Source organism: Neltuma alba, unplaced genomic scaffold, assembly GCF_004799145.2.
Source record: "Neltuma alba isolate B1F8T4 unplaced genomic scaffold, ASM479914v2 tig00012088_pilon, whole genome shotgun sequence".
NCBI classification, from domain to species: Eukaryota; Viridiplantae; Streptophyta; class Magnoliopsida; order Fabales; family Fabaceae; genus Neltuma; species Neltuma alba.
In genome coordinates this window covers 1-24,687 of record NW_021636646.1, presented here as the reverse complement: position 1 = coordinate 24,687, position 24,687 = coordinate 1, and the positions used below count along the sequence as shown (strand labels likewise).

The following is a 24,687-nucleotide window of genomic DNA, read 5'->3' as shown; positions in this document are numbered from 1 at the left end:
TATTTATAATAAATAAGTATTATTTTCTCTAAAATACTCTTACTAATTATATGTATTAGTTAAAATTATCAAAATTTTTAATATGTTCAACTACTATAAAGACTATTTTAAAAAATAAATAAATATAAAAGACAAGATAAATTGAGGTCTTATATTTAAAACGAAATTAAATGTGAAACTAGTTTTTATATCAAGGAAAAAAATGTGGCAGTAGTTAATTATCGTGGCAAGAATCTATGTCTAAATGGTTAAGAAGTCCTAACAGATTTTTTTTTGTTCGTTTGATAAACAAAATGATAGATTAATAATAATAATTTAAAGGGTTAAGATGCACCTAACATTCGAAATACTTTCTCAGGTGCATCCAATATTATAAGATATTTTGTGATGTATCTAATATCTTGAAGTATTTTTCAAGAGCATCTAACACCTCCCAAAAAAATTTTTCGCCTTGCTATTGGACGCACAAAAAAAAAATTAAAATGCTGGATGCACATAAAAAATATCTTAGAATATTGGATATATTAAAAAATATTTTAAAGTGCTGAAAGTATTTGAAAAAAAATATCTTAAAATACTGGATGCACTGGAGATAATTTAGGATGCTAAATATGCTAAAAAAAATATTTTGAAATACTGAGTACAGTTTAAACTGCTTAAAAAGAAGAAGAAACAGAACGGGATGGATGATTCTTCCGCCCCAAACAATCAATCATCTGGCGCCTTCCTCACCCAACACTTTGGGCCTACAGAGTATACCCGGAAAAAAAAGTTTGGGGCTTCAGAAACGCTCTTGGAATGATTATTATAATAAAAATATTAATATAATTGACCTGCGTTCCATTATTGCTTTATCTCACAATTTTTTAATCTGGTGCACAAATTTTCTGGTGAAAAATCCGTATAATTTAAGGGTTTTAATAATTTTCTTTGATGCGGCTAATAATTTGCGGGCAAAACAGGTAATTCCAAAGTTGGAAGTACTTCCTTTAATTCTTAATATAAGAATTAGTTTACTAATTTGATTAAATTAAAAAAAAAATTTAAATTAGTTATTTGTAATAAATAGGTACTATATTTTTTAAAATACCCTTACTAATCATATATATTAATTATAACCACCTTTTGATAAATGTTTAGCATGTGTAATTACTACCAAAACTACTTAAATAAATAAATATAAAAAATAAAATATTTTAAATTTTGCATTTGAAAACAAAATGAATTTAAAAAACCAGGTAGCATTATGTATCTAAGAGAATGTTTGGATAAAAACTAAATTATAATTTTAAAAATAATTTTACTATATATAAATAAACATGTAAAAAAGTTTGTCCTTGGTTAAAAACACTTGGGGCATTCTCAAGTTCCCCTGGCCCCATTTTGCTTCGACGCTACTAGACGCAAAAAGAATTCGCAAAAAGTCAAACACAGGGTCCCTTATGGGGAGGCTTTTTCGGGAAAACGGGGTGGGAAAAGGTACCTTTGAGGGCGAGGAAAGAGACACGCGTCACTACATTACTAAACAGACTTGGCGAAATATTATGGTGGTCTAGTTACGAAGACTGAAGACATCGTTTTTTCCCCACCGAAAGAGATTTCGTTTTTGTTTTTGTTTTTTTTTATATCTCTCTAAATATCCATGATGCCTCGGTTACGTCAGAAAATTTTCATACATTTCGCGCATACTTTCATTTCATTCCCCACTTTGGGTTGAATGACGCATCACAAACTCTCCAGGAGTCCATGATCAGAACTGTTGCGCTTTGATCGAATTGGCGTATTATAAACATACACCTCAACGGTTAAAGAAATATTGAACATTTATTTTTGTGCAAATCTCAACTTTAAATCCCGATACATAAATTTTCCTCCCGCTTTCAAGACAGAATTTCCCTTTTGTTCCTTGAACCACCACACGTTTTTATCGCCGGAATGACCTTACCGCTAGACAAAGTGATCTCGTTTGGTGTACTGCGATGTCATCAAAAGAGAGCTGCATTTTTAATCTCCTTGAAGCCAATCTAAGTTAACATCTGCTTCAGGCTGCTCTATCGTAAGATGGGGAAGATGAGGCCGGAATGGTTCCCAGGATGCAGCCGTGTCTTCATCACATATCACAATCGTTAAACGCTGGAGATTCATGACTGAGACTGGCAATTCACATCTTGAGCAACCCCTCATGTAGAGCTTTTCTAGATTGCCCAAGTACCCAAACTCCTCTGGTAGTTGCTTAAGGCTTATGCAGTCTGAGATGTCAAGATGGCCTAGCTTCTGGAGCCTTTTGATGGAGGCTGGCATCTCTTCCAAATTAGAACAGGAACTGAGCCTCAGCACTTCCAGATTCTCCAGGCTTCCTATTTCTTTTGGCAGTTCAGAAAACTTGTGACAATTAGTGATACTAAGCTTCTTCAAGGGGTTAATTTTGCAAATATCAACAGGCAATTTCACCAGATCTTTACAGTAATCAATATTCAACTCCACTAGATTTGGCAGCGCCTCTGAAATGTCCATGGGACAACTTTCAAAAGCTGGCAATGTACTACACATATGCAGCGATAATTTTTGCAGATTCATCAATTTGCACAGGGAAGGTACTGCAATCTTCCCCAATCTAATTCTTTTCAGTTCAGATAGAGAACCAAGCAACTCAAATTTGTTTAATTTGGAAATATGGAAACCATAATTCGTGACTAACAGAACCTTGAGTTTTCTCATTTGCTTCACGAAATTTGGTATCGCGTAATTGCTACTTTGAAGATTTAAAATCAAAACCTTGGTTTCATCAGATTCTATGTTGCACCATTCTGCAGTAGACGTGTCATCTGCAAAAATATATGCAGCATCAGATATGGAAGAGGATGAATGGCAAGCATTGGCACGGGACCAAAGTCTCATCAGAAATTTTCGTTTTCTGTTTGTGCACTCAATGACATAGGGAGAGACAGACCTGCATATATAGATAATGAGTGGGCAGTAACTTGCTGCTGCTTCTGTTCCATCTTCCATCCGAATAATAATGAGGAGATGCGGGCAATGACCCCTTGCTGCTTCTGTTCTGGCCACCATTTGGGATGATTGTTTTCACCCAAGTCAATAATTAACCTTTTCCTCTCTTCAAAGGGTTCTAGGCTGCTTTGATGAATGGCTAGTTCTCTGAGAAGATCATGCAGCATGACAAAGTGATTATTGTAGTACTTGTCTGTTTCCCTTTCTACTTTCCTGATAATTAAGCAGACATTAATTACCCAAGGAGAAACCAGAGCCTAATATGACAAATGATTGAGGCAAGTGTAAATTAATTTTCAACTTTGTTTTACCTTGAAAGACTAAAGTCATCGTATAAAATATTTCAGCTATCTACTATTACGATGAAGCATTAAATGGTCAACAAGAAAAAATAAGCTCTGTACCTTCTAATGACAGTCTTGGCCAGATTTCTGTTGGTTAATTCATGGATCGTGGCCATTGCTTCTATGCCACCCTCATCTAGGTTATACTGTTCCACCCACATGTCAATGAGGGCATCAACAGGGATCATTTTGTCTTCAGGAAATAAGCCTAGGTCCATAAAGCACTCCTTCTTGATGGGGAACTTATCTCCCATTACTTCTAAGCTCGTTTGGAGGCGATGGAGCAAGTCAGTGTTAGAATTAAATATAGACTGGCTTAGCAAAAGCTCCTTCATCTGTTGCCATACCTCAAAGGGCTGCTTACAGAGCAATCCGCCAATAACTTCAATTGCCAATGGTGAACCCTTGCAACCTCTTACTACCTGAGTTCCAGCACAAGCAAAGAAAATCAGTAATAAGAAGCCTGGCTGCACGTATTCTAGTCATAGTTTTCTAGGGTATCGGCGCTATATCAAGCATGCAGTATTTATTCATTGACAATATATTAATACGCCAATGTAAAAGAACAAACACGAAAAATAGATAGTAAAATAAAATATTCTGCTGGTCAGGTCCTAGGATTGTTGCTGCCAATGATTTTCAAGAAATGCGAAACAATATAAATAATTCCCTCACAAGGTAAGATAAAGCACCTCGCGGACAAGTTTCTCATCGGGTTTGAATGAGCAGTTGTCATCTAATAGAGAGAAGTGATGAAAAAGCCTTATCGCATCATCATGACCAAGTGGTTCCAAGTGGCATGAAGTGGCAAATCTAGGGAATGCAACTCTTGAAGTGACCAAAACTTTATAATTAGAAATCTGGAATTTAAATTTCTCAACAATAGTTTCTGAGCCCTGCCAAACATCATCCAGGACCAACAATATCGGCCTTCCCCCGAATTGCGTTAGCAAAAAACCAAGTCGATTAATTGCGTCTTCATCGCTCGAAAACTCAGGCGCTGGGAGCCCACAGTGTCCAAATATTGTGTGCACAATATTCTTCAAGTTGGGCGTTTTTGAAAAGATCACAAAGAAGATGTTTTCCCCGAACTTGTCTGTTCAAATCAAAAGGAGATGCAAGTCAATGAGCATGTGATGTTTTTTAACATTGCAGAATGCTCATATATAAGGTAGTCATTTCACTAATTTGCATTTACACAAGAGTAAATGATAATAAAAGGCTTGATTTCTACTCATCAAGGGCTGAGGCGCCCATCGTATTCCTTCACTGCATAAGGTCAAAGAACCAGGGAAGCTACTAGTCATATATTAACGAACTCCCAAACGATTATATAGAGGGAAATTCTTTAAATGTGTCAGCAAGCATTAGCTCTACTACAAGCTGCTCAGTAGAGTGGAAATATTGAAACTGAAAGGCAATGGATTCAGACGTTGTAAAATTTGGGTCATCTCGTGGAGAATTAGCCCATTAATAAAAGATAGAAGTCATAAACAAGAAGAGAAGTCGAAGTAGATGTTTCAGGGGCTGGTTACCTTTAACATCGGGGTCCCAGCAAAGTTCTTTAGCCATGGTTGTCTTGCCCGATCCTGGCAAACCAGTCAATACAAGAACAGGTTCATCACCGTTAAGCAGCTCATTCTTGGACCTCTTCAAGGCCCCTTCCAATCCCACGATATACTTTGGCTTCTCAGGAGTTCCGCACAGGCCCTTGATGACCGTGCCGCTACTTGTTAGCCCAGAAAGAGAGTTATTAACAAGAGTCAACATAATTTCTTTCAGGGTCGACAAGGTCGACAAAATCTCCTTCACGTCTCTCGCCGTGTAAACTTGCATATCTGACTCTTGAAATTCCCTCAACACTCGTTCGATTTGATCCAGAGGGCGATCCCATGTCTCGTCATATACCTTCATCTGCCGGATCAGCGGAGTCAAACGCTGAACGGTGTCTCGGAGATCCTCACGTTTGGTTGGGGAGTTGATAGCCTTGTCCACCAAATCCAACCCACTTCTCAGCCCTTCCTCAAGTAGAGCTCCCAAAGCAGCTTCTCCGGTCACACCGCCTGCCATCGCATTCAGCCAATTTCTTAGAATTGTCTCTGATCACAATTTCGCTCTGTTGTGGGCTTTCCTCTTCAACAGCTCTTTCTCTCTGAGCAAGGGTAGATGTTTCTGAGAGAAGAACGGGCCCCAAAAGTTCAGCCGGAGTTCAATGTATTTTTGTTCTTCCGAATTTGGCCAAGCCACCTGGAAGATGCAAGGAACTTTCCTCGTTGTATCATTCGACAGTACAAATGGGTCGCAAGGCAGCGCCTTATTATTTTCTCCAGCCAGCATCACTTTAAAAAAAAAAAAAACACTCAATACTTTTAACTTTAGATGTTGTCGGGTTTCAGTGATCCATCATCCGTCTTCTGCGGTTCTGCCGGTCAAAAAAAAATCTATGTTAACAATTGAAATTATCAATCCTTTGTTATAAATAGTGAATGCTTGTATAAATTTGAATCCGCTTTTAATACCCGCTTCCTTATATGTAATATTAATTCTAATTTTTTTTAGATATTTGACTGTATTAATATACTTCCTAAATTAATTGTCTTTTCTTTGCATATAAGGATATACAAACGTTGTTGGCAAAAAAAAAATATATATATATATAAGGATATACAAACGATTATATATATGTATGTATACATAAAAGAAGATAAAATAAAAAGAACCATTTAAAATAACAATTATTTTATTTTATTTCTAGTTATGAAATTTAGACTTTTGCTCCTCTTGTTCTATATAAAGGTGAAATATTGGCTTTATTTTCATTGCTATTTCTTCGTTAGCTAGTCTGAACCACTTATTGATTTCGTTACAAATATTAAAATATCATTCTCCAGCAATCGCTTTGAAAGGTGATGGAAATTCGCCCAAATTTTCCTACTCCACTCCACTTTCTTTCACCCTTCACATCATTTCCTTTCACCCACCACTTTCTTATACTCTTCATGTCATTTGCCTTGACTAAGGGAGTGTTTGGATAAAAACAAAACCATAGTTTCAGAAGTGCTCTTACGGATTACGAAGTAAATATATGGAGGAGGTTACCTCGTTTTGCGGAAAAGTGCTTCTGAAACCAAGGTTTTGGAGCACCCAAACAGAGCCTAAATCATCACCACACCATACTCCCAGAGGCGACAGCTACTTTTGCCTGGACACGGGCTTTTGAATTTATTAGACCATGAAGAATTTTATTATGGTAGTCCATAAATTGATCTTCCTAAATGGCATTTTACATCTTAATTCAACATTTAAAATGAGATATTTTCTTATTTATTTACTTATTATTTCACTTAAAGTGGATCCATGATTGCTTGAGGGGTGACCTTCTAAAGTAATTTACCGGGAGATATTTATTTATTTTGGAAATTCGATCAATGAGAGTTTCATTATTCCTGAACTACTAACAATGCCCATAGTCTAGCTTTGCATACGTAAAAGCTTGATCTATGTGGAAATAGCTAGCTCGACCTTGAAGGGGACAACTTAAGTTTTTTACTTTTCAGTTAGACCTTGCCAATTTAAGTCAAAACAGATTTTTGGGGGTGTCAGAATTTTTAGCGCTATAAGAACATTTTATTTGCTAGAAATAAATATTTGATGGAAAATCCTCAACTGAGTTGTCTAGAACTTAGTGGAAGGAGTGTGTGACAACTATTAGTCTGTCTCCACATTTACCTCTCAAATAGCTCTTTCAGGCAGGCTACTCCCCACTCTTGTTTTTGTTAGAGAAATTAAATTCATGGAAGGTCATTGACTGTGTCTGTGTGTTAGGAGGATGTCTCCGCATGGGAGAAGGGAGATTAACATTATATTAGATATTCACCTCATGAGTTCCCATAGTTTGGAATTTAATTGTTAACCCTATTAAGGATTTATTGCTTCATTTGTTCATTAACCAAATCTTCGTCACCTTTCTTTATCTTTGTTAACTTTTTTTTTTTTAAAAAAAAGGCCATATTCATATTCCATCTCTATCGAACGTTTGTGGTTAATTTGGTTTTGAGGGAGAGGAGGATGATACGAACTTGGCTTCTTTCTTGAGTTGTAGTGGTTGATTTGCAGTAGTTCTCTCTTATCCTAATGAAAAAAAACAAAAAACAAAAAAACGAGGAGGGGACTCGAGTTTCTTCCTCTTCAGTTCTTCAAAATCGCATGTGCATATGAAAGTATGGATTTGTGTTGATGTCAAGATTCCCAGATGTTACCTGCTCGTGCTTGGCGTTGTCCCAAATTGTCTGTTTAATTTTGCAATTCAAGTTTGATTGTTGCAAATAGCTTCGGATCCTCTTTCGAATTCTCTTTAAGCAAATGTAACATTTGAATCTATAATTTGAATTAAAAATTTATAAGTTTCAATAATAATATATCTCAAGTTAAAATAAAATAATAGTTAGACAGTAAAATTTAAAAATAAAATTTTTATGAAAAAGAAAAACTTGATATTTTACTACTAAAAAAAGGACATACTCATGAAGAAGAGTAATTGATGATAGTGATGATAGAATTTTAAAAAATTGATGATAGTATTTGTTTATTATATATTTACACTGTTAATGAAACTTTTGAATATTGTTGACTTGTTAATAGATATTTTCGATGTTGATGGATGTTTAGATATGATGATATTTTGTATTTGTGATTTAATTTTATTTATATTTATGCATTTTATAAATTATATTTTTTTTAACCGATAAAAAGTCAACTTAAGAGTTGAATTTAGCAAAAAAAAACATTTTTACAATTCCAGCTGTGTAGAGCTAGCTGTTTAAGCCCGCGGCCCTGGCCCTGCACGTATTCTCAGTCCTACAAATGTTATGCGTTAGCAAGATAATCAAATAAATAAAAAATATAAAATAAAATAACTATAGGAGTAATGATTTTTTTTTAAAATCAATACGATATAATGACTTCAAACAAAGAAATATAGGAAGCTGGAGGTGTGATTAAGATTAATGCCCTTAATGTTCTCAATTCCTTTTCATTGCACCCAAAAAAAAAAAATCCTTTTTATGACTTCATACCCATCCTGTATATAAGTGAAGAAATGAGAAATGAAATTACACACACAAGCATGCAGGCAGTAATATTTCAAATTCTAAATTACAATCACAAAAGCTGTCTTAGGATCCATAAAGTACATCAATATACACAGGACATGATTAGCCTGAATTCCTGCTGCTTACATATATTTGACTTTCAAGTGTCTGACATGCATTGAACATGGCTCAACATGGCTCCTTGTTCTACATATTCATACGTTATGGTGAAAGCAGAACCTTTCCATTTCCTCCTCCCTTAAAAAGAAAGAGTCTCTCCCCCCTCAAATTTGCGGAAAACTAACAGAGGGAGAAGCATTCGGTATATCCGCATCAGAAGAAAAGCAGCAACAAGATGCTCCGGTTGGAATGCCAACCATTGAATTGATCCAAAGATAAAGATGTTAAATCTCTAGCCCATCTCTGATCTTCACATTCGGTCTTCATCCCCCTGCCTCCTCCATAACCAAAATTGGGGAATTGGGGATTCTGGTGCTTCTTCAATTACTTAGCGCACTTTTGGGACAACTTTCATGCTCCTCAAATGCCCATTTGACCAAAAGCTCCAAGAGAAGAGCTTTTGTGCGGGCGTTGGTCTGAGCACGGAAACAAATGCTCAGTTTGCACCCCCGGCGCCATCATGCTACTTTCCTTCCGGTGCAGACAGACCATGGATTAGATCCTGCACATGAGGGAAATGGTTGTGGTGCACTTTTTTTTTATGCATTCCCTTGTGCATCTCTTTTTTATTAACAAAGATAAGATGTAAAAGATAGGAAAAGATATGTATAATGTGTTTATTGATACTAGAATAGGACATGCGCAAAGAAATGCACGAGAAAGAAGGTGTGCCAAATCCATTCCCCACCATAGCAGCTTATAAGCCAGTCCCGATAAGCCAATTTAAGTTGACATCCACATGTGGCACCTCAATCCTTAATTTGTTAAGCATTGGTTTGAAAACCTCCCATGAAGCAGCCGTCTCCTCATCACATGTTACACTTTTTAAATGCTCAAGATTCATGACCGAGTCTGGCAGTTCACACCTTGAGCAACCTGTCATGTACAACTTCTCTATGTTTTGTAACTCACCAATGCTCTCAGGTAAATTTCTTAGGCTTATGCAGTTTGATATGTCAAGAAAACGTAACCTTGAAAGCCAGCCAATTGATTCTGGTATACCTCCTAAATCAGTACAGGAATTAAGCCTCAGTAGTTCCAAATTCTGCAGCCTGCCTATTTCTCGGGGCAAATTAGAAAACTTGTGGCAGTTGGAAATACTAAGCTTTCTGAGGGTTTTAATATCACAGAGACCAGAAGGCAATTCCACCATATCTTTGGAATAGTCAATGTTCAATTCTACTAGATTCGGCAATGCATCTGAAATTGGTATCTTACAGCTTCCAAAAGCTTGACTTGTATCACACATGTAAAGGGATAATTTTTGCAGATACTTCAGTTTGCCGAGGGGAGGAAGAGAAACCTTCTCCAGTCTCATTCTTTTCAGGGCAGATAAAGAATCAAGTAGCTCAAAGTTTTCCAATGCGGAAGCATGAAAACCATAATTAGTGCATATCAGAACCTTTAGATTTTTCATTTTCTCAATGCACTTCTGGAAGGAATAATGCTTAGTACGAACATTCAATATTAGAACCTCAGTTTCAGTTAACTGCGCATTGCCCCAATCTGAAGTGAATGCTTCATCTGCAGAAACAGTCCGATTGGCGTCAATTTAGAGTGCTGAGCAACTTTCTAATTGATTTTTTTTTTTTAATCTGCAAACATATGTTTTTAAGAAAGTGATAAAACTAACCAGTTGATATAGACAATGTCCGTGCAATGGCAGGTTGCTGCTTTTGTTTAACGAACCATTTAAGGAATATCGACAACATGCGGGCAATAATGCCTCGCTGGTGCTCCTCTAGACACCATTGTCGATTATTTTCATTTATGTCAACCATCAATCTTCTTCTCCGTTCAACAGGTTCTTGGTTGCTTTGATGAATTGCAAGATCTCTTAGAAGGTCATGCTGCATGATGAAGTGGTTGTTGTAGTAACTGTCTGCATCACTTTCGACTTTCCTGGTAAACGAGCAGAGTTTAGCGTCCCATCTAAGAAAAAATTCCAGACAAGAAAAAAGCATGTGCCCTCCGTCTGATATTACGTAAGTTTTCAACTTATGTTCTTTATTTGATGTTCAATAGAACAGTACTCACGTTATCATACAAAGCTGCATCAGATAATATATATAGCAATTAAGCATTAAGAGACCGTGGAAAGAAGGAGAAGTCAATGTACCTTGTAACATGGAGGTTTGCCAAATTCAGGGATACTAATTTATTGATTATGGCCATGGCTTCTTTGCCGTTATCGTCTAGTTGATACAGTTCCGCCCACATATCAATGAGAGCCGTAGCAGGAATTCTTTGGTCTTCGGGAAATAACCCTAGGTCCATGAAGCACTCCTTGATGATGGGCTCACCTTCCAAAACACACAAGCTTCTTTGGAGGAAATTAAGCAAATTTGAATTGGAATCAAGAATAGAATGGCCTTGCGACCATTCCTTTATCATCTTTTGCCACGTTTCACGAGGCTGCTGACACAGTGATCTAGCGATTACTTTAATGGCGATAGGTAGGCCCTTACAACTTCTCACAGCCTGCATCTCATTGCAAACAAATAGTCAGTTAAAATAATGACTTAAAATTCATTATGAACTATGTATCGAACGTAGAAAGAGAAAAAGGGATAATTTCCACGTATCAAACAGTAAGAAAAAGCACCTCTTGGACAAGAAATTCATCGGGAATGTACGAGCAATTGTCTTTTACGAGAGCAAAGTGACGGAAAAGTGTTAGTGCATCTTCATAAGGAAGTGGTTCCAAGTGGATACGAGGTTTAGCCGTTGGAAATGTGACTCTCGAAGTGATCAAAATCTTATAATCGGGAATCTGGAGCTTGAAGTTCTGAACAAGTGATTCTGAGCCGGGCCAAACGTCATCCAGCACCAGCAATATCGGACTGCCCGATATTGTACTCAACAGAAGTCCCAATTCTTTACCTGCTTCTTCGTCACTATGAAACTCAGGAACCTTCCCACAGCGTTGAAATAGAGCCTCCACAATGACCTTGAAGTTGGGTGTTTTTGAGAAGGTCACAAACAAGATATGGTCCCTGAACTTACCTAATAAAACCAAAGAGATCTAATGAATCAAGGAACATTTGAAGCCTCGTAGCAGCTGAATATAGGTAAAATAACATGCTTCTTAATTTAATCCAGAAAAAATTTCATATATCCCATATTCTTTTGATTTGTTGATTAAACTTTCCCATACTTGGATACAGACTGGTGCTTATTTAACCAGGAAATAATCTTGCAAGGCACTTTTCCACACCTCTTCATTTTTTTCTTTATTCTGTTGGTTTGCCGTGAGCATGTAACAAATAATTGATGGGCGAAAGGCATCACTAGCATGTCCAGTTCAGTGCAGGGAATGAAATTTAAATGATTCTTTGCTTGGGATGAGGAGAGAATGAGAGGGGGCCTGGTTTAATACAAGGAAAAGGGGTTTTTTGAGGTTTTTTTTTTGGGGGGGGGGATAATCGATTATTATATTTTTATTAAATTAAAGCTGCTTCATGCTTTTAACCTTATCTTTTCAAAATGATAGTTATTTGATTAAGAAAATTAATTAAATAAATTACTTGTTAAAAATATGTATTGACCTAAGATATAATTTTAAATCATTTGCATTGAAATTAAACTCTCATGACATATGCAATTAATAAGGATAATTGGGATGAAAATTATAAATATGAGACTCTCATATTAGAAACCGAAAGTAGTATATTACAATTTAATTTATTAAATTTTGTGTTTAAATGTTAAAAGTTTCACCTTAAAAATATTAAAACTTTCATTTTACAAATTTTATTTATTATAATTTTTTTATGAACATATTTTTTTGACAAAAAAAAGTTATAATGCTGTATCAAAACAAAAGAAATTTTGGGTAGCTAAAATTTTTGTAAGGGTAATTTACCCAATCAAACTTGATATGCCGCCCTCCCTCAAAAAAAATAAATTCTATAAGGTGAGGAGTCCTCTTTTAAAAAAAGTAAAAACTTTGACCAAACACATTTTTGCAAAAATTCCTCTCGGTAAAAATAGAAATGAGAAAAGTAAAATTCCTCCGGACTTCCGTTAACAAGTATTGGGCCTTAATTGGGCCGAATACAGTAATGAGGACCAGTAGCAAATATTGGACCTCATTTAAGCCTAAAAATATTGGGCCTTGAGCAGGGCCAATTACCAATGTGAATAAAGAATAAAGAAAAGAAGTGTTACCTTTGACTTGGTCATCACTACAAAGCTTCCTGGCCAACGTGGTCTTGCCGGATCCTGGTAGACCCGTCAACCCAAGAATGGAGGCACCGTCCTTGAGGAGCTCCATCTTCAACCTCACCAAGGGCTCCTCCATGCCGATGACGAATTCAGGGTTCTGAGTAGGCAAGCACATAATTCCGTGGTCGGAGTTCTCTTTGCTCATCGTTTCGAGAATTTCTCTCACCTGCTTCAGAGTTTCCTTCACATCCCTTGCCATCTTATTTTCACTTCTCGAATTAAAAGACAGGCACTTGACGATTGAACCGTGCCTTTGTCTGAGCTTGTCCTGGTAGGATTTTGGAAAGAGAAAATTCCAAAAAGAGATTCTCGGGGACTTGCTAACGAGCGTATCTCCTGCTTCCTTTTCCTGGATCAGCTCTTCTATTTCTTCTCTTGGGGAATCCAAGTGATCGTTCAATTTTTTGATCTCTTCCACCAGCGACGTGGAATCCTTCAGAGTTGACCTCAATATTTGGCGTGTGGATCTACTCTGGTGAGCCTTCTCGATCCAGTCCTCTATCTTTTTCAACAACTCTCGAAACACCGCTGCCACATCATCTCCGCCAATTAGGTTTGCACCCGCTGCCATGGCTAATAACAAGAGCAAATCAGATCTTTGAAATGTTTTCTTTTCTTTTCAATTCTGTGAGGAATCAAAGCTTCAGCCGAACAGGATTTTTCCGTTGTTAGTGCCAGACGCATGCACATATATACATGGAGATTGGAGACGGACCCCTTCGCGGAACCCGCAGTGGACGAAAAGAAGCCGCTATTTCCACAGCCTTGCCTCGCTACTTCTCATACGGACTCTGACTCCTCTTTCGTGGGGCTCAACAGCTAAAGGCGATGCTCATTTTCCTACCTTCTTTATATATTTTAACCATATAGCGGACGCGCATTTACTTCCTTTATATCTTTTTCAAATTATTTATTTATTTCCGGGAAATTCTGCCTATAACATAGACGCCTTTTGTTTTTTTTTTAAGGCCTTGACTGACTTTTTGACGTTGATTTGACAAACAGCGCGCTGGTAAAGTCTTGGAAATTTCCGTGTAGTTAGGCGGAAGAATCAAAATACGGGCTTTTAACCTTGCTCTGATTGGCAAAGAATAAGAATCTGCCTCTGTCCAGACGTTGGATCGGATTGAATAGAGAGATCGATGAAAGAACCCCGGAAATATCTCGTTTTCTACTTCCATCTGCCCGCCGGAGACGATCAAAGGAAAAGGGCAACATGTCAACCTCGCAAATGCTGCGCGCCTGCGTGAATACACATTTACGGTTTTCCAAGATACTAACAACAAAATGGCTGAGAGAGTCCAAGGACCTGGTTTCACAAGCCACAGATATCTCGATCCTCGAGTCTTGACTCCAGAAACAAACAAACAAATGAAAAACAGCGGCTAATGAGATTATAATATGAAAATGAAAATGCATCCCGGTGTTACGGAAAGTCTAGTTCTGCTTTAACCACCAAAAAAATATAATCCAGTAAATTCCATAATTGCAAAGATAAGATCAATGGAAAAATTCAGGATATCAAAGTCATGATTCACGACAGACGAATCCGGATAAAGTTTCTTCTTTTCATCTTGCTTCCCATCGAAGACCCTGGCGATAGTCCATGGAAAAATTCCGAGTGTTAATAAAAGTCATAAGAAATGCAGGGGAATTTCGCTTATATTATACTTGAGGGAATGGAACTTGTCCACCTTGTCGTGGACGACACGAAGAATAAAGGAGATTAGAACGGATGAAGATAGAAACCATTTACCTTCAAATTATAAAAGAAATCAATCTCTCCAAACTTAATTGTAACAACTTTCAACGAAGAATAAAGGAGATTAGAACGGATGAAGATAGAAACCACTTACCTTGAAATTACAAAAGAAATCAATCTCTCCAAACTTAATTGTAACAACTTTCAACGAAGAATAAAGGAGATTAGAACGGATGAAGATAGAAACCACTTATCTTGAAATTACAAAAGAAATCACTCTCTCCAAACTTGATTGTAATAACTTTCAACCACGCCATCTTTCTTCACAAACACTATCTCAGTACAAATTTATCATCAAGCCCAAAATTTTATGACTTTCTCTTCATGTCCATTTTCAATTGCACAATAGCCATACAAGTAGGCAGCATCTATTTCTTTATGTCCCCTGATAGTTAAACCACAGAAGCATAAGTTACGTTGCACATATCTTCTCATTTTCATTCCATATCTTCATTCCCGCTCCAATATGTTGCCCCTGGCCAGAAAGCGCATTTATTGGCAATGAAATTTCAAAGCCATTCCAGGCTAAAATCAGCTTGGTTCACCTCTACATGCAGATCAGTAAAGATGGTTTTGCAAGGTTCCCATAAAGCAGCCACATCTTCATCGCACACCACAACTCTTAGCCCCGTAAGGTTAATGATTGTGGGTGGCAGCTCACATAATCTCGAGCAACGCGTGATGTAGAGCTCTTTCAAATTAAGTAACTTACCCATATGATCTGGTAATCTACTGAGGCTTATGCAGTAAGACATATCAAGAAATTTTAGCTTTTGAAGGCTGGAAACTGAGTCCGGAAACTCTGTTAAATCAGAACAAGAACTAACCCTTAGCAATTCCAAATTGACCAACTTTCCAATTTCTTCAGGAAGTGCGGAAAGCTTGTGGCAACTGGTAATACTAAGCTTCTTTAAGAAGACAAAACCACACAACCCAACTGGCAATTCCACCATATTACAGTAGTCAATGTTCAGTTCCACCAAGTTTGGCATCATATCTGAAACAGGGACGGAACAATTTTCGAAAGCTTCATTCACATTGCACATAAACAGAGACAGTTTCTGAAGATTCTTCAAGTGCACTCTTTTCTCAACGAGGGAGGGGATCAATACACGCTCCAGTCTAATTCTTTTAACATTGGGCAACAAATTAAGCAGTTCTAAATTCTCTAACTCAGCAGCAGGGTGGAAACCATAATTTGTGATTAACAGAACTTTTAGTTTATTCATTTTCTCTATGAACCTTGGTATGGTGTACTTCTTCCCTCGAAAGTTCAAAACTAGAACCTCAACTTCAGTTGGTATCAAGTTACACCAATCAGAAGAGAATAATTCATCTGCAAAAAGATTCAATAAGTCAAGTGAGGGATAAGCATCAGCGATAGGTAATTTAGTGCAGTTCCCAGGACATGCTAGTGCATCAAGAGAGTCAGCGAAGGAGGAACAAACCAGTTGATATAGATAATACGCGGGCAGCTATATGATACTCTTTTTGGTCAGTCCACCACTGGGGAAGTTCGTTTGCAGTTATGTCAATAATCAGTGTTTTCCTCTTTTCCAGTGGCTCCTGGCTAATTTGCCTTTGATGGATAGCTAGCTCCTGAAAAAGATCATGCCGATTGACAAAGTGGCTACTGAAGTTACCTGTGCCACTTGGAAATTTCCTGCTCGACAATAAGGACTTATTGCTCAATCATAAATAAAAGTTTCAAAAAGCTATATAAAGTGACATTCACTGTGATGATTAGTCTCCCTCACTACTACTAGCTTTTGTTTAGGTGAATGGCCTCCCTCTAAATTTTACTCCTATATCGTAAGGTCTTCTAATGTTCTGGTTGCATCATCATCATCATCTATACATTTTTATGAAAAGAATCTTGCTGTTATTGACAAAACTTGATCCTGGATTGTGGCGGACCTGTGAATTGCCCTCTCTTCCCAAAGGATTTACAAAACAACTCTTTTCAACTTAAAGTTAAGGGCGCACTCAATGGCATTACTAGCATGTTCTAGAGGATAACAGAATATTTAAGAGACTCCAGGCATTTCAGCCCAAATAAAAAGAGCCAGCAAGCGTACCTTACGACAATTTCAACCATGTTACGGGTGGCCAGTTCATAAATTTTCTCCATTGCATTTACGTCATCTTCTCCATACAATTCCACCCACATATCAACAAGAGAAGCTGCAGGAATCTTCTGGCCTTCAGGAAATAAAGCTAGGTCCATGAAACGCTCCTTAATTACTGACTTAGTGTCCAAGACATCGAAGCTTTTTTGGAGAAAAGCGAGCAGATTTTCATTAGATTCAAAAATCGGGCGACCCTTCGACAATTCTGTTGCCCTGCTTTGCCATACCACAGCATCCTGCCCACAGAGTGACCTGCCAATCGCATTTAGCACCATTGGAGAACCACTGCAGCCTTGGACTATCTGCAATTTAAGAAAGAGCAAAATAAAGCTGTAAGTGGCACTTCTTTTTTATTTGAACTCGGCATGAGAAGTACTAGTGGCAGAAAGCAACATAAAGTACCTCTCTCACAATATGATCAGGAACATCAAAACGGCTCTCCCTCAGTTCTGCGGAGTCGCGGAAAAGCTTCACAGCATCCTCATTACCAAGGGGTCTCAAGCAATAGGGGGTGCCGAATCTTCGAATTGCGAATCTGGAAGTCACTAAAATCTTATATTCCGGCAGCTGCATGCGAAAATTATCAACAAGAGATTCCGATCTATCCCAAACATCGTCCAGAACCAACAGTGTAGGATTTTCCCCAATTTGCTTTAGCAAAAGTTTCAATAGGTCAATCGCTTCTTCATCATTTTGAGGCTCGGACACTGAGCGACCATTGTGTTGATAAAGTTTCTGTACGATAGCGTTCAAATTTGGCGTCTCCGAGAATTTGACAAAGAAGATATTGTCCTTGAATTTACCTGGCCAAGCCTTCCACATTTAGAATCCAAACTTAATAGACTCTAATTTCTGAATCATAGCATGTGAAGTAGTGCCATAGAATTTTTTTTTTTTCGTTTAAAAAGTTGTTTCTTTTAAGTGTCCACCACTACCGTTAATTTAAAATGAACGTTTCATTAGTCTGTTTAGAAGTCCCTGCATAAGTGAAGGACGAGAAGCGAATAGAAATGCAGAAAGAGAAAGAAGGAATGGAAATGGGACTCCATTCATACCTCTGACATTAGCATCCCAACAGAACTTTTTGGCCAATGTGGTCTTCCCAGAACCCGGCGAGCCGGTGACCACGATCGCTGACACGTCATCCTGGAGTAGCCGCACCTTCAATTCCCCAACATGAACATCCAATCCAACTGTGAATGTTGGGGGCTCGGGAGCCGAGCACAGGCCCCTTTCATTTCTCGCAACCGCATTCAGTTTCTTAATCTCCATATGAATGCCTCTCACCTCTACCAGCGTCTCCTTCACATCCCTCGCCGTCTGAACTGGCATATCAACTTGAAAGAACCTGACAAGTGACTGATCCAAATCTTCAAGTTGCTCCTGGTATTGGGGCCTATAGCAGCATTCCCACCACTGGATTTTTGAGCACTTGAGAACAAGCTTTTCCCCATTCTTCACATCTTCAATTAACTTCTTTGTTTCATCCTCTGACCGATCTAGTTGCCTGTTGTATTGTTTTATCTCTTCGATCACTGGTTTTATTGACCTGAGGGTGGTGGCCATGCGTTCAAGGGTGGGTCTGAACTGAATTGCCCTGTCCTTCGCCTCCAAAACCTTGCTCAGCAGTTCGTCGAGTAGAAATTCTATGACCGTTTCTGCCATGAGTTCACCCGATTCGCAAAATCACAGCCGGTGTAAAATCTTCTCTTTGCCTAGGAAATATTATAGAGAAATTCCCGACAGAAAGCGGCGCTCAGTGCGCGGCCAAAAGAAAACGATAGATTACGTGAAGCTCAATTCAAACAAAAGACCCAAACCAAACTGACACGCAATAATCTAGAATAAAGCTGCGCTTGGGATTGAGATTTTAATCCCAGAATTGTCAATTTTGCATTGGATTATATATAAGTTAACTGACTGGCGGTAGCTTCTATGATCCTTCTTGGCACCTTAGGATAGAGGAGTTGATTGCTCGAGCCGACATTTCTCCATTGAAAGTCGTCTTCACACTGACAAGCACAAAAACACGAGTAAACATTGATCGCGCCCGCCCCAACTTGGTTGCACACTAATTTTCTTAGAATACATTCTAAAGTATAGGGAAGAATAATCCCGTTGCGTAATATTTTAGAATGCAGCCAAGTGTTGTTAAAGATTCTTCCAATTAACTGCAGCCAACCTCAATCTAATTTCGACTTTTACTTGAGTCCAAATAAATAATCCTTAAATTATTGCTTCTCTTGCAATTTTCTCATAGATGTAGGCTAAAAAAATCTCTATGATGAAGTTGATGTCGTTTAATCGTATAGATTGAAAGCTAGTTTTTCAATAGTAATTTGCCTGATAAGAGTTTTGTACCTTGCTTTTAGGTGTTAGTAAAAGCTACCCCAAAAAGGCTCTAAAACGTTCCACGATTTTAGACACACTGTTATGTCGTTAGCTTAACACAACTTTAGTACTATGACGTCTAAGTCAATGTCAGCGGGGGAAGAATCCTTAATCGTTAAGCTAAACCCATCATTCGGAGAAAGGAAAAGGAGAGAGATAGAGAGAGAAGAGAGAAGAGTCAAAGCTATCACCATTCCCAAATGGAACTCGTCAAAGATTCACCCGTCACTATCTGTTTGACACATAGGGTGATATTTACATACATTTTCAACTCGTGGATTATATGCAATATTGCAACATTGCAGCAAAGGCAAGTTACTCCACTTTCTTTTCATTCGCTCTCTTCATCTCATTCTCGTTGATTACTCTGCTTTTGATCTTCTGAATGGCCCTCTCATCAAATGTCTCATACGCCCTCTTGCATTTCACTCTCGACCACTCCAACGAACTCTTAATCCTATTCTGGTTCTTGTTATAAATTACAGGAACTGTCGTGCTCGTCAGTGTACCTATTTAATTAACAGTCAAATCGGACATTGAAAATCGTTATCCAAGAGAAAGATCAGTAACATAAATATTCTAGAAATTGATGACGTACCTATATAAAGCAATGTTAACAGATCCATTTTGCTCCCAACGTAAGAAAGTAACAACAATCCCGCAACGGCTCCTAAAAACAGAGACCAGTCTTCTTGTGCGCTCACCCGAAACAGAAACCTTATTCCTTCTTCGATCCATGCTCGAACCACGTACGCCATTTGCAGAGCTGATTCTTCAGTCAACTCCAAATCCGACACGTTCGGGGGTGCCCTGTATTCAACATAATTGATTGACCCAATTGGGGGGAAAAAACAAAGAAGTCATTGTCCTCAGTATGTAGAAATTTGTACAGGAAAAGGGAGGCACTTACTTGCCAAAAAGCCTAATCATATTGGCCCAGAGGAAGGCAGAAGCAAGAAGAAGCATGACCAGCCACGAGAAAACAGCGACGAAATGGAATTGATACACTTGCAACAACGTCCACGTTGCTGTTGCCCCGATGAGAATTGTTGCAGTTAGCGACTTTCTTCTCCACAGAGCTACGTCCTTCACTACTGGGCCACACAAAGCCAAGTTCAATGTGAAAACACATCATCTGGGTGAAATTATAAACAAATAAAGAATGCTTTTGGTATGTCTAAAAGAGCAGAGTCGAACTACCCGAGGAAGGAGAAGATGAAGGAGAAGGAGCTAGAGAGTGTGTTTGGGCCGACATGATGAAGAAGACGAGGTGAATCGATGATGTTGCTGTCGAGGTTGGAGATGCTTGCCTTGTTCGGTTTCATCCTGTATACTAGTATTATATAGTTTCAAATATGGGTCATTCGGCGGAGGTGGTCACCAAGACGGTCGTTGAGTTTAGAGCCGACACGTGCAGCGATCCAAGGTGACGTGTGAAACCTTGCAGGAGTCGTGGCATTTGCACGTAAAGTTTGTTCCATCTCATGATTTCAAAAGGTCATAAAAGGAATTGAATTTAATGACCAGTTTTCGGGCATGGGATTCACCTATTGGATCCAAAGTAGCGAACTGCGCTGGTTCTTCAATTGGGCTCCCAATAAGACTTGATATCTCACTTAACGTTTCTCTCTGTTTAAAACTTTGACAGCCCAGCTCCACAAGTTTAAATGGCGGCCCCCCATGACAACTCGCCACACTCCTATTTATTTGAATTTTTTGTTGCAAAAAGATTTCTAATCATTCTACTTGGATTGATCATTTACTTAAAGCTAAAGGCGGTTAAGGAAAAAAAACACGAGCTTAGGCTTTCGAGGGGTCGAATGAGGTAAAAGGTTGAGTTTTCAGAATGAATCCAAACACAACATGGACTTTTCTTGTGAAATTTCATGGTGGACAATGATGTAATTCTCTCCAGCTTGGATGGAATAAGTTCGATGAAGATACTGAAGAGTTTGTAACATTTTGAGTTTCAACTTTCCTCCTCTATTACCGTATATATGATAAAGGGGCAAATTTGCAGTTTGTTCAAAAGATAACACATTAAACAGTTCATGGTCAAAATAGAAATTTAAGACTGCAGCTGGATGATGCATCAATAAAATTTTCTTGTTGTAGGCTTTGCAGCAGAAAGTCTTGGAGTAGGAATTCGAGTAAGCCAATTGATTTCGCTTCATTAATCAGACATTCGTTTTTTCTTCTGATTTTTCTCATTTTTTGATGGCTTTGGAGTAATCAGCTTTGAATTATGGGAACATCATTCACATCAACATAAAATTGCAGATGGCACAGTTGCCCAAAGTTGAGTCTCAGAATACTCAGACGCTCCTGGGCCTCTTCATCCTTCAAACACGCCGAGTACTTGTCAATGTTAATGATGTCATATCAAATCCAAATATAATTACTCATCCAATCCTTAATATATAACCTAATCATTAAGTTAATTTTCGTAATAAATATCATACCTATTTTTCATATTTATCAATTTCTTCTAAATTATCCTTGTGGATACTCCCTCAATCATAATCAAGTAAGTGAGCTGGGAAAAATATTAAGAAGGATGATTATGGTGTTTTAAAAAAAAAAAGGTCATATTTCTTGTAATTAACTAACTTACCTAATTTCTTTTATCTAATCAAATTAGTTAAATAGATATTATATTAAGGACTAGAGGAGTACATTATAATCATGATAAAATTGATAAATCCTGAGGGAATTAAAAACAGTAAAAAAAATATGGCATTAATTTCATCTCAATTCTCAGATACAGAAGCAATCAACGTCATATTTAATTATGATTCAGAGGACAACTAAAAGTAGTTAAATTTGGATGCAAAAGCTTGGCAAAAAGATAATCATCATAGATAATTAATATTCCTTCAGTTCTTAATGTAAGACCTAATTAACTAGTTTGAGTAAATTAAATATGTTAGTTAAATTAGTTAATATGATATGGTATATTCTTTCTAAAACACCTTAAGCATTTTCTTAGTTACTTCCCTTCTTCCCCTACTTTATTATTATTGGGAGAATATCAATAAGGTAAATTTTGGGGAAAAAAATTAAAACATGTAAACTAAGTCTTATATATAAGATCAACATCAATTCTCTAATTAAGTTCTATATTAAGGACAGAGGGGTGAAAATCTATGACTTAGTTGAGCCAAAGCATAAAACAGCAGGAGCATATCAAGTTGAATTTAAACATCTTGCTTCAATTCGCGGATACCAACTGAATGCTCTTCTCCTTTTCCCTAGTATGCTCTTTCCATTCTTCCATAATAATGTGTGGCAAAAGAAAAAATTGCAATTCACAGACAATGGTATTATCCTTGCACGTACAGATGGAAGTGGGACTTTGTACACACAACACAGTGATTTCACATGCTTTGACCGAAATTGACGCCAATTATGTAAAGATGCATGCAAGGCAGATTTTTCACTCACCAAACTTCATCTTTATTTTTTCGGCCTGATGTACAGGTCACTGGAACCGTCTTTTGTTTGTGGGCCTTGCCCTTTTTTTTTTTTTTTCATTTCTTTCTTTCCGTTTCACTGGTCAAGTTTAAATAAAGTTTTGTCGTGGCCATCATCTGCAACTCACATGAGTGCCCATAATTTGGCGCCCCACATCCGTCTCTTTCCTTTTTCTTAATAGCAGTTAATTAATGTCAATCATTTTACCTTCCTCGTGCCCAAACAACATACAGACAACAGCATTCACACTTCCCAGTAGAGGCTTTAAAATAATCAGATACCTCCGCTGCATCTGTATTGAAGGTAATGCCTTGGATTACATGATTTCCATTTTGTTAATGGATAATTTCTTAAACATTCCAACATATCGATGAATAACTTTATTTAATGTTGTTTAATCTTTTATTTCAAAAAAAAAAAATCTTTATTTCTTAAAGATTTCTACAGCCGCTAGTTGACTTGAACACTGTACCAATATTTCTTTTCTCCTCATTTATGTTGTGCTTGACCTAGCCCTTAACGATCAAATGCACTAGACGATGCCAAGAAAATCAGCGATTCCCTTTTCTGGGAAACCTTATTTGCTTATAGTTGATCTCTGATGACAGAATGAGAGGACTACATAATCAGAAATGAAAATGGGGTCTCTCATAATATTTACCATGCCAGTTCTCCTCCAAATACTGAATATTTACTGATGAATTGATTATTATATATATATATATATATTAGAGGAAAGAACACTGAAAGGAAACTGGTGGATTGGTATAGGATTATTAACAACCAGCGGAATCAGGAAAAGTTGACAAGAAGAAGAGAGAAAGGGGAGATGAGTGGCGTGATTTCAGGGGTGTTATAGTCAAAATGATGGGCTAAAGCCATAGCTTCCACTTTAATGATAATTCATGAGTGAATTGTTCGTCACTTTAGTTGGAAGCAATAACCATTTGAAAACGCGTCACCCCCTGGCCCCTGCCCAATCCCATCAATTTTGCTACCTTAAAAACTAACAAGCCTCAATAAACTATTATTTCTTATCACTCCAATCACACCTTCCTGTGAGGTTGTTATATACAGCTCCCAGCTCCTGTGGCCAGTCACTCTCCAAGACAAGGGAAATCTAATACTTTGATTTCGTTTCCAATTTAGAAAGTGGATTGGGATGCTTTACTCCTAATTGCTCTTCTCAGTGAGGTTGAGTGGACTCTGGTTTTCTGATGTATACAATGGGAAGAACAAGCTTGCTCCCTCTGGTGTGTTCTGTTCTGGCCTTGCTGAGCGTGGTCTGGTGAAAGCAGAAGACGCATATAAGTACTATACATGGCTGTCACTTATGGGACTCGTTCTCCTCTTGGCATTCCCAGCAAGTGGGTCATATATCTACATTCTTGCTTCTCATAACTTTTCATTTTGCCTACCAAGGGATTAATCTATGTGCATTTCTGATATTTCGGTCTTTTACTTCTTTTGTTTAAGGTAATCCTCATCAACGGTCAGTTTCCTGGGCCTAGGCTTGATGTAGTGACTAATGACAATATAATTCTCAACCTTGTGAACAAGCTGGACGAACCGTTTCTTCTGACTTGGTGAGTTTCTCTGCATCTCTCTGCCGTGTTTTCCATGATCGAATCGAGGACATGTTTTGTGACGTTTTGATGAAAACAGGAACGGTATTAAACAAAAGGAAAATTCATGGCAAGACGGAGTACTGGGAACGAACTGTCCCATTCCTCCAAACTCAAATTACATACAAGTTTCAGGTCAAGGATCAAATTGGAGCCTACTCATACTTCCCATCAACTCCACTCCACAAAGCATCGGGAGGTTTCGGTGGACTCAATGTCTATCACAGATCCGTCATCCAATCCCCTATCCAAACCCTGATGACGATTTTACTTTACTCATCGGCGACTGGTTAACTCCGACCACAAGGTAAGATAGATTATTATATTTTTAAAACATTTCACAAGTTGTTATACCTGTGAAATCTTGGTCACTTCATCCAGCTAAAACCCCTACTTCCTCTCTTTTCATGTCTGTAGAATTAGGCAAAGTTTGGATTCTGGAAGATCTCTTGCCTT

At 37.8% G+C, this 24,687-nt stretch overlaps 4 protein-coding genes across 5 annotated transcripts; all 4 read right to left on the bottom strand.

The window, feature by feature from the left end:
• Window positions 1-1,765: 1,765 nt before the first annotated feature.
• On the bottom strand, window positions 1,766-5,510 carry LOC114722289 (probable disease resistance protein At5g66900). The gene is made up of 5 exons (XM_028908281.1): window positions 4,889-5,510; window positions 4,046-4,449; window positions 3,414-3,775; window positions 2,951-3,222; window positions 1,766-2,825 (listed from the first exon to the last, which is right to left on the bottom strand). The coding sequence occupies exons 1-5, from the start codon at window positions 5,421-5,423 to the stop codon at window positions 2,005-2,007; spliced, it is 2,394 nt and encodes a 797-aa protein (XP_028764114.1). The 5' UTR covers window positions 5,424-5,510; the 3' UTR covers window positions 1,766-2,004.
• A 2,954-nt stretch (window positions 5,511-8,464) lies between these two features.
• Window positions 8,465-13,651, bottom strand: LOC114722287 (probable disease resistance protein At5g66900). Its single transcript, XM_028908279.1, has 5 exons — window positions 12,794-13,651; window positions 11,229-11,629; window positions 10,743-11,104; window positions 10,257-10,525; window positions 8,465-10,147 (listed from the first exon to the last, which is right to left on the bottom strand). The coding sequence occupies exons 1-5, from the start codon at window positions 13,419-13,421 to the stop codon at window positions 9,321-9,323; spliced, it is 2,487 nt and encodes an 828-aa protein (XP_028764112.1). The 5' UTR covers window positions 13,422-13,651; the 3' UTR covers window positions 8,465-9,320.
• A 194-nt stretch (window positions 13,652-13,845) lies between these two features.
• Window positions 13,846-18,485, bottom strand: LOC114722288 (probable disease resistance protein At5g66900). Of its 2 annotated transcripts, XR_003738144.1 has the most exons (6): window positions 17,797-18,485; window positions 17,144-17,544; window positions 16,691-17,043; window positions 16,061-16,275; window positions 14,707-15,948; window positions 13,846-14,443 (listed from the first exon to the last, which is right to left on the bottom strand). XR_003738144.1 is itself a non-coding variant. In XM_028908280.1 (5 exons), the coding sequence occupies exons 1-5, from the start codon at window positions 18,404-18,406 to the stop codon at window positions 15,122-15,124; spliced, it is 2,406 nt and encodes an 801-aa protein (XP_028764113.1). In that variant the 5' UTR covers window positions 18,407-18,485; the 3' UTR covers window positions 13,846-15,121. The 2 variants fall into 2 exon arrangements, 1 of the variants encoding a protein (XP_028764113.1); XM_028908280.1 differs by having other exon boundaries at window positions 13,846-15,948.
• Window positions 18,486-19,447: 962 nt separating this feature from the next.
• LOC114722291 (reticulon-like protein B13) lies at window positions 19,448-20,613 on the bottom strand. Its single transcript, XM_028908284.1, has 4 exons — window positions 20,514-20,613; window positions 20,043-20,226; window positions 19,731-19,942; window positions 19,448-19,641 (listed from the first exon to the last, which is right to left on the bottom strand). Exons 1-4 carry the CDS (start codon window positions 20,611-20,613, stop codon window positions 19,448-19,450), a joined length of 690 nt encoding a protein of 229 aa, XP_028764117.1.
• Window positions 20,614-24,687: the final 4,074 nt, after the last annotated feature.

Coding starts and splice junctions, on each gene's coding strand:
- LOC114722289 (XM_028908281.1), bottom strand. CDS start 5,423: ATGGCAGGCGGTGTGACCGGAGAAGCTGCTTTGGGAGCTCTACTTGAG. Junction 4,450..4,888: donor CTGGGACCCCGATGTTAAAG/GTAACCAGCCCC, acceptor TGATTTGAACAG/ACAAGTTCGGGGAAAACATC. Junction 3,776..4,045: donor ATGAGAAACTTGTCCGCGAG/GTGCTTTATCTT, acceptor GCTGGAACTCAG/GTAGTAAGAGGTTGCAAGGG.
- LOC114722287 (XM_028908279.1), bottom strand. CDS start 13,421: ATGGCAGCGGGTGCAAACCTAATTGGCGGAGATGATGTGGCAGCGGTG. Junction 10,526..10,742: donor GCAAACCTCCATGTTACAAG/GTACATTGACTT, acceptor CTCGTTTACCAG/GAAAGTCGAAAGTGATGCAG. Junction 10,148..10,256: donor GACATTGTCTATATCAACTG/GTTAGTTTTATC, acceptor CTGTTTCTGCAG/ATGAAGCATTCACTTCAGAT.
- LOC114722288 (XM_028908280.1), bottom strand. CDS start 18,406: ATGGCAGAAACGGTCATAGAATTTCTACTCGACGAACTGCTGAGCAAG. Junction 17,545..17,796: donor TTGGGATGCTAATGTCAGAG/GTATGAATGGAG, acceptor AGGCTTGGCCAG/GTAAATTCAAGGACAATATC. Junction 17,044..17,143: donor CTGATCATATTGTGAGAGAG/GTACTTTATGTT, acceptor CTTAAATTGCAG/ATAGTCCAAGGCTGCAGTGG.
- LOC114722291 (XM_028908284.1), bottom strand. CDS start 20,613: ATGGAACAAACTTTACGTGCAAATGCCACGACTCCTGCAAGGTTTCAC. Junction 20,227..20,513: donor TAAACTCAACGACCGTCTTG/GTGACCACCTCC, acceptor TGTGTGGCCCAG/TAGTGAAGGACGTAGCTCTG. Junction 19,943..20,042: donor ATGATTAGGCTTTTTGGCAA/GTAAGTGCCTCC, acceptor TGTTGAATACAG/GGCACCCCCGAACGTGTCGG.